The 7,921-nt window shown below is 36.5% G+C and overlaps 1 protein-coding gene across 4 annotated transcripts in view; it reads left to right on the top strand.

The window, feature by feature from the left end:
* Nucleotides 1-7,503, top strand: part of MLLT3 (MLLT3 super elongation complex subunit) — a 118,148-nt gene extending 110,645 nt beyond the window's left edge. For all 4 annotated transcript variants that reach the window (XM_057365538.1, XM_057365537.1, XM_057365536.1 and 1 more), the window contains one exon: nt 3,710-7,503. In XM_057365538.1, coding sequence (XP_057221521.1) covers nt 3,710-3,841 — 132 coding nt within the window. In that variant the 3' untranslated portion in view covers nt 3,842-7,503. The remainder of the gene's footprint in view (nt 1-3,709) is intronic.
* The last annotated feature ends 418 nt before the right edge of the window (nt 7,504-7,921 follow it).

Below are 7,921 nucleotides of genomic sequence, written 5' to 3'. Positions count from 1 at the left end.
TTTTTTTTTAATCATAGCTGTTACTAAGTCCATAGGCATGACAGCAAACAGGAAAGCAGCCAAAATGGAAATGAGAAAAATGTATCTGTTTGCGAACRTGGCTCTTTCCCAAGAGAGGCATTTCTCTTTGAGACACTTTATTAAGGGAAGGTGAGAAAGGGAGAAGGCAGGAGAGATGTGATACTGCGCTGCAAGTGCCTAGATACAAGCAAAATAATTCTGATGTTAAATGCTACTTGCAGACATAGGAGAATTGCCCAAGAGGAAGAAGACATATGAAAAAAAGAACATTTGACCAAAAAATTAGTCCTTCAAGAATTACCTGAGCAGTTTTTATATAAATCCTGGACCATGGCAAAACAGAAATTGGTCTGAAATTACCTTTTAGAAACAAATTTCTCTGCCACATCTTTCATTGTAAAGAAAGAGGCTGGATTTTTCAGTGCTGAGGCTTTTTTTTTTTTTTTTTTTTTTTTTTTTTTTTGTAACTTTATTATTTTCAATGAAATAATAGGATAACTGAATCTGCAATTAGATGTTAATGCTGCATGTCCAATATATTCAAATTTGGCTGGCTAGAGCAGGGTTTCTAACTCTGCATTTTCAATGCAGATATTATTAGCTTGACCCCAAAAAAGGCACCAACATTTCTGGTAATACTTTGTACCTTATTTTGACGCATGAGAAGTTGTATCTTCAGCTGGTAAAAAGTCTGAAAGCCAGTGCACTAGGCAGCACAGGCAAAAGGAAGAAATTGAGAGTATGCAGCATGGCTGAAAATTACATTGCTCATGTCCACAAGGTGCTTAACTTCAGATGGCAACTATCTTCTTAGAATTTTCTGCCAGGGGCAGCTTGGAGGTCTGGAARCTATCACATGGCCTAAAACCCTCCATAAATTGAAAAATTACTCTCATTAGTTGCACTTTGGCTTCCTTATACAAACACACTCATTTGCTTGTTTAAAGCCTGATAAATAGTTATACTATGATGGATAATGATGAAACTGAGCTGGAGAGACATTATGTAAACAGCAATGTAATTTACAGCAGAAAAGCAAAGCTTATATAGCAGGAACAAATAGGATATTTTTGTTCTTTTTAGCCTGAGGTCTTGAAATAAAACATTTTAATGCTGTGTTTTTGATGTTAGAACTGTCAGACTTCCTAGCAACTAATCTCAACCTTTTATTCTTTTTAAAGAATTTCTGAATAGCACAAGGATGCTTATGCTAATACTGTAAGTCATGAATTCCTCATTGACTGGCACAGAGGCAGGTGTTTTTCATTGAGCTGTCTGGGTTTATCTTGATACATTTTYGTACATCCATTAAAGCCTTTGGGGTTCATTTCAGTCATTTGCCAGGTGCCTAGACACAGTGACTGTATCTCTTGGGGGCTGGGTGAGGGATAAGTTTAAAATGTTTATGTTTCCCTTGACCTAGAGCTTAAAAGCCCAAAGCAGGACTTGATCAATAGGAGTCCTTATCCATTTCTTAAAATATGCAGTGCTGTTTAAAAATACATGTGTTAGCACTTTTGTATAATCTTTGTTTCTAAAATCAAGTATATTGCAGTGGGGGCTATTAAGGGTGGTATTCTCCCAGAGTAACACAAGGAAGCGTTAGACAGATTTGTTCAATGTAGCTATATTTTCCTGGCCTCTGCTTCTGTAAACTTCTTGTGCAGCCATTATTTGTCTTGCAGTGGATATTCAAGAGATGAAGCCCAAGATTAGATTCCAAACTTCACAAAAAGAGGCTGGATTGACTACTTACCTTTGCTTCTCTCTCTGCTGAGGCTCAAGAAAGTGCTAAAAATGAGAATGACAATACATATTGAAGTTTGCTTCTGGTAACAGTCAGKTTTTTTCCCACTGGATTTTTCTTCTCCTGTCCATTGCAGAATAGTTGGGGATGGAAAATTGTTACACAAATCTGTGGATCAGCAGAATCGAGCAGACATGAAGTTAATAATTTTAGCTTAAAAGTTCTCATAAGGAACAAAATTTAAACCAAGGGATACAGATTTAAATGATAGGTTAGTAAAAGCAGGATTGTTTCCAAGTACTTTARGAATTTTGGGTGACTGCAAACCAAATTCAATAGATTTTTTTTCACCACCTTTGGAAAGAAAAGGTGATTGAAAAGGGAGATTTTTATTGTAGCAAGCATTTCTCTTCTATTATTTTATCCTCTTTCCACTCTGTTTAATCTGTCCTGGCTGTGTCATTCCATGCCTGACAATACACATTTCATATTTCATTTATCATCAATATAGTCTTTACTTCTGTGGTGAGAAGAGAAAATAGCTGTTTATATAATGACATGGGGAGCAGAAGAGACGACAAAATATTTTGTTTGAATTCATTGTTCTTTATCAAGTTGTTCTGTTCCTACCAGATTTGTATTTTTGAGACACACTCTTTAACCCATGTATGCAAACATCTGTATCTCTCCAGCTCTGAAAAAGGAATTGCACTCAGACAGAGTAACAAAGCTCAAAATAATCAAGAAATATCTCACCCTAGTGTTTCAGTGGAGATGTATGTGGAAGTCCCGAAACTAAATGCGTTTCAAAGTGGAGGTTGCAGACARGACTTAGAGCACAGCCTGAGAGCTGCACAAGGGGTGCTTGGAAGGACTGAGAAGAGCAGTGTTGTTCTGTCAGTCTGTGAGCTGCCCAGAGGCTGCTTCAGGGTGGGGTGCCTTTCCGTGTGCTCCTGGCATGTCTGTCTCTTGCAATGAAACAGCACATGAGGGATTTCATGGCCAGGGCGTTGGCACTGTGCACACCCTCTCTGATAAATAATGCTTTGGCCTTTCAAGATGCTTAATGTTTTTTTTTAAGGTGGGTGTGCATCTTGGACCTTAATGTGACTGGAGTTATTTTTACAGCAATTCCATGTTGAGTGTGATCACTCTTTACAGATTACAGTTCAGAGACTAAAAACGTCACAATTGCAGAAAGGCACAACTTAGGTATCTAATATTGATTTTACAGAATAATAGGATAGTTAAGATTGGAAGGGATCTCTGAAAGTAACAGGGATGTGTAGAGCCTGTTGCCTGGAACCACCTTGAAATATCTCCAAGGATGGAGACCCCACAACCTAAGTGATGTTATCACCTKTGCTAGGAGTCCTTCCATGGTTGATTTGGCTGAAAAAAAGATTTAACTCAAAGTATCTGCTAGTGTGTGAACTAACAGTTCATGTTAGAGCTCTTGAATATATTTTTGGTTTGATATGGACTGACTCTCTGAGGATTTATTTCTTTTGCTTGCAGAAAGTCTTACGCCAATTATTTCCTAATGTAACCTGCTTAGCAGCTATGCACATAGTAAATATTCCAGAGGTCTACATGGGATTTTTCTAATTGTTTGTTTGAGCTTAAGGGTGTAGTGTTGTCCTCCATTTTTTTACCTGATTTACAAAATAAGCAGATTTTCTTTTAACATTTGAGAAGTGTATTGTTAATGCTAATGTTTGCTGGACATTATGGTTGATGATTATCTAAAAAACCCATAGGTACTATAGTCTGGACTATAACGCATGTCAGAGAGGAAGTGAATTATAAGGATAATGGTTAAACCTTCAAGTATTGGGGCAATTTGGCTGATTTTAGGCCTTTCATATGGTACTTGTTAATACTTTCAGTGGTCATGTAAAACTTGGGGAATTTCCAACTGCATCTCTTCTTTTTTTTCAGATAGTAAATCTTATAGAAGAAACTGGACACTTTCATATCACAAATACAACCTTTGACTTTGATCTTTGTTCACTGGACAAAACCACAGTCCGCAAACTACAGAGTTATCTGGAAACATCTGGAACCTCCTGAGGATTCAGCATATGGCTGCATCAAAACTGTTCTTTAAATGACATATGCAGAATGATGTGACCAAAATGGAGGGAAAAAAAACAAAAACCTCTTCCCCTTTTATTTTTCCTTAAAGCCAGTCTCTTGATAARGGAGAGAAAAAGTGACCAGACTCAGAGGACCACTCTTCTCAMGAAGAAAATGCTCTGGAAGAGTTTGCCTGGATAGCCTTGAAAAACAAACACAGAAAAAACAAACAAAAATACTTGTTCTTAATGAATGTGTATGATATCATGTATCTCTCTCTGTGGTGTTCAAGTCCACAAGATGAATGCATGTTCAACACACTGCCTTACTACGTAACTGATCTATTTATTATTGCATACATGTATCCTAAAGTCAGTGAGTCACTGAGTGACACTACCAGATATTGCAAGTAGTGGGGTCGCTTGTGTGCCCTTTTGATGCAGTACTTTCACAAGCCTAGTAACCTTATTAAAATGCTATCTTTCTTTAGTCAATTAAAACACTACAGTCTTGGTTCCACCCATGCAGTTCCAGGAAACAAGATACAAACTTGGCAACCAAACAGTGGTCCTATGTTTCGTTTCCTATCTGCCACAGTGGGTTGGACCCCAACAAACTGGACTGCAGGTCCTTGATTCTATCCACTTACTGATACTGACCATGGTTAGCAAGTGTACCAAATAGGTTCATATGACTTGCTGTCGGGCCTCAGTGAATGAACCAGTAAGACTTTTAACAAAAAATGTTATGTATACTGTCCTGAATTTGGCAACTCTTGCAGTCTGCATTCTTATGTCTGTTTAAATGTTGCAAAATTAAATATGTGAAGGTGAAGGTGTTCTGCAGGAGCTCATCATAAAAGTGCTGGTCCTGTCTTTAAAGAAAATGTTGTAGAAAATTCTTGATTTGGAACTATTTATTACTTTGAGTTTCAACACTCTTCTGCCAGTGTGTGACTCACTTCTACCATAAAACTTTTTGCATAACATTTTTGTTTGTTCATGTAGTATATGATCTGCTTAGTTTGTTTTGGGGATTTTTTTTCTGATTTAGTTTGTTTTTTTACAACTGCTAAATTAAAATTATTTGAAAAGAAAAAAAAATATGTTGTTTTACAGTTAAATGTTGGAATAAATACATGTATGATATCTTCTATATGTGTGTGTTTATATATACAAATGTACCACACCTGTATATATATATATATATATACACACACACACATGCATATATGCTTTTTAAGCTTTCCAGATTTTGGTATCTGTTCAATAACCTGATTGTGTTTCCAGAAGAATTTCTTGTCTATAAAAATTAGTGTTCTTTCATACCATCCATTATTTCTTAAAATCAGGATCCTTGTTTATGCATGATCAAATGAGAGGATGTGTACTCAGTTTCACATCAATGCTTCATGCTCTCATATTGCAGATGGTTTCTTGAAGAAATCATCCTCTTTATGTTAAAAATCCAAATTCCTAAATGAAAAGAGAAAATAATTTTTAAAATACTTCTGGATGCAAAGGTTTATTCAGGTTTACCAGACTAAAAAAAATGTATCTTGTTACTAGACAGGCCAGTATGTCATGCGTATGCTTATATGCCACATGTAGTCTCTATGTGTAGAGCTGAACAGTAGTATCTTTATGACTTACTGTTTCCTGTGCACAGTTTGTGCAGCACTGAAAAACTATTGGGGTTATTTCTTATTCAGATGGTAAATCTTAATACTGTTTCTTTAAGTCCAAAGAAAATTTTACACTTTACTCTTTTTGAAAGGGCACGATACATATTGGGTTTGGGGGCTTTTTTTTCTTATTTAAAATGTCGTTTGATCATACTCCACAGGAAGTCCTCCTTAGACTTCCGAAGAATAAGTGTACTTTTTCAGTAATGTTATGACTCTTATTGATGATTGGCATGAAGCATACTTGAAGCATTATGTTGTTCTTCTAAGTCCATGTCTTAATGTGCAATTGGGGAAGGGGTTGGACGAGTAGGAGTGTAATGTTAACTTTACTATTGACAGAAGGCAGGTGATGATGGGGAAGGGAAAAGGGGTGCATGTAATGGGGATAAACTTCAATTTTTATTGATTGTTTTATATAAAAACGTTTGGTATTCTAAGAGCAACCTTAAAAATCTTTGGTCTACAAATGTGTGTTCAACTTTCCTGTCTTTTAGTTATACCAGATGTATATGGAAATTTGTCCATTTAGACTTTTCTAACTAAGTCTTGTGGTAAAGACTCATTGAGTTTCAGAAGGGGATACTTCTAGTACGACTATTGCACTGTTTTTTTTAGAAATGGTGAAATGAATCATTTTACCCTTAAAGTACCAGATAAGCTTTATTATACACTGAGAACAGGGGTGGAGGAAAAGAGAAACTAGATTAATAGGCATAAAAGGGAGATGACAGCAATTACCGTATCAAATCAGAGCTGAATTTCATGCAAAYTGTGTATCATCCTGAAGCCCTTAAATTTTCTAATTCAATGAGAGAGAGAAGAAAATTGTTGGCATCAATGTGTGTGTTGACTTTTTCACAAAACTCTGATAGAAACAGAGTGAATAAGTTTTGATATAAATTTTTAAGTTAGCTATTTTCAGTGAATTTTGTATCTGGGAACGAAATGAATCTATGTTCACCTGATTTCAGACATTCATATTTCTCTTAAGGAAAAACAGGAAGATACCCTTCCATGTCTTTAATGTCTGTGAGCATTGATCTTTGGGATGAGTAGAAGTGTTTTGGCAACCARTGTTTCCGAGCTTTACTTAAAGATGTTTAAAACAGTTGTATGAAAGAATTTGAACCAGACAGACAGAGACTAGCAGTAAATTCCAKTATCTAAAGTAATTCTCAGCGTGAGTCACTGTTACTAGACCTGTACTTGTATCCAGTAGCAAAGACAGTTTTCTTGCTAGTAACTTTCCTCCTCAGAAAGTGGATGTCTAATTGGGTAGACAAGTTTTAATTTTTTTTTAATTATTTTTTTTTTACAAATTCTAATCAGCCGACAGGCTTTACAAGAATTTCAGTATCATCTAAATTTGAGTCCATGCTAAAGAAAAAGAGCTAGAAAAATGGGGGAAGGGGCCTTCTTTCCTCCTCTCCTACACTGAAGTGAAGAGAGTCTTCCAAGGTAAAACTAAACCCGTGCTCAGTTTTCAGCCTTTGGACTGTAAGAAATGGTTGATCATTCCTCTCTCTCTTCATTGGTTTGGTGTTTTTAGAAAAAGTCCGTGCTTTCAATTTCAGAAAAAAATGCGCATAATGCGGTGCATTTGGAGAGCCCAGTATATTTCTATTAAAGTTTCTTTTCGTCTCTGGGAAGGAAATTACAAGTTCTTGGGTTTTGCCTCACCCATTGTTCTTCTTTCCCATTCTCACAGTGAAATAAAGTACTTTCACAAGCTCATTTGAGTCCTTGGTCCTTACTTGGTATAATCGTCCTTTCCTAGAAGCTGTACCAGTGTTTTGGGGTCTCTTGAATGACCCATTGATTTCAAGACTTGTCACTTAGTTTGAAAAATGGGTGGGAAAGCTGTAGAATTGTCTGAAGTGAAAACTTCCCTGTTCATTTGCTTGTATGCATTATCTTACTATAGACACTGCTGTCATGGTAGGATGTTTGATTTGTTCAWGTACACCATATCCTCTCTTTTACCACTTGCAGTTTAATGACAAACTATCTTTTAGTAAACTTATTTCAGTTTGCAGAGTCTGTTTTGTGTTTGCTCATTGGTCCATGGTTTGCAGAAATTAAGTGTCACGAAAATTTTGTCAGGTTTTCAGCCACAGCAGGAGCTACAAAAATAAGCAGTGAAATAAGGCATGTTCCAAAGTTTAACAAGTGTGAGGCATGTGTTTTTATGAGCCTGGATAGTTTTCCTAATTGCCAAGCAGCACASAGTAGAATGTACACCAGGAAGCTGCTCTGTACACTGTGTGAAGAAGCTCARCTGCTGGGTATAAAAGCCTTACCAAGAGATGACAGGGACTAAAACGTGTATCTGCAGTGCTTTTGTGCGTGCTTGKGAGTTAATCAGTGCATTAACACTGCTAAACCAA

Source organism: Malurus melanocephalus, unplaced genomic scaffold (assembly GCF_030028575.1).
Source record: "Malurus melanocephalus ecotype Western Australia unplaced genomic scaffold, MMel_1.1 scaffold_54, whole genome shotgun sequence".
Taxonomy (NCBI): Eukaryota; Metazoa; Chordata; class Aves; order Passeriformes; family Maluridae; genus Malurus; species Malurus melanocephalus.
Note: the sequence above shows the minus strand (reverse complement) of the source record. Positions and strands in the feature narration are given on the sequence as shown.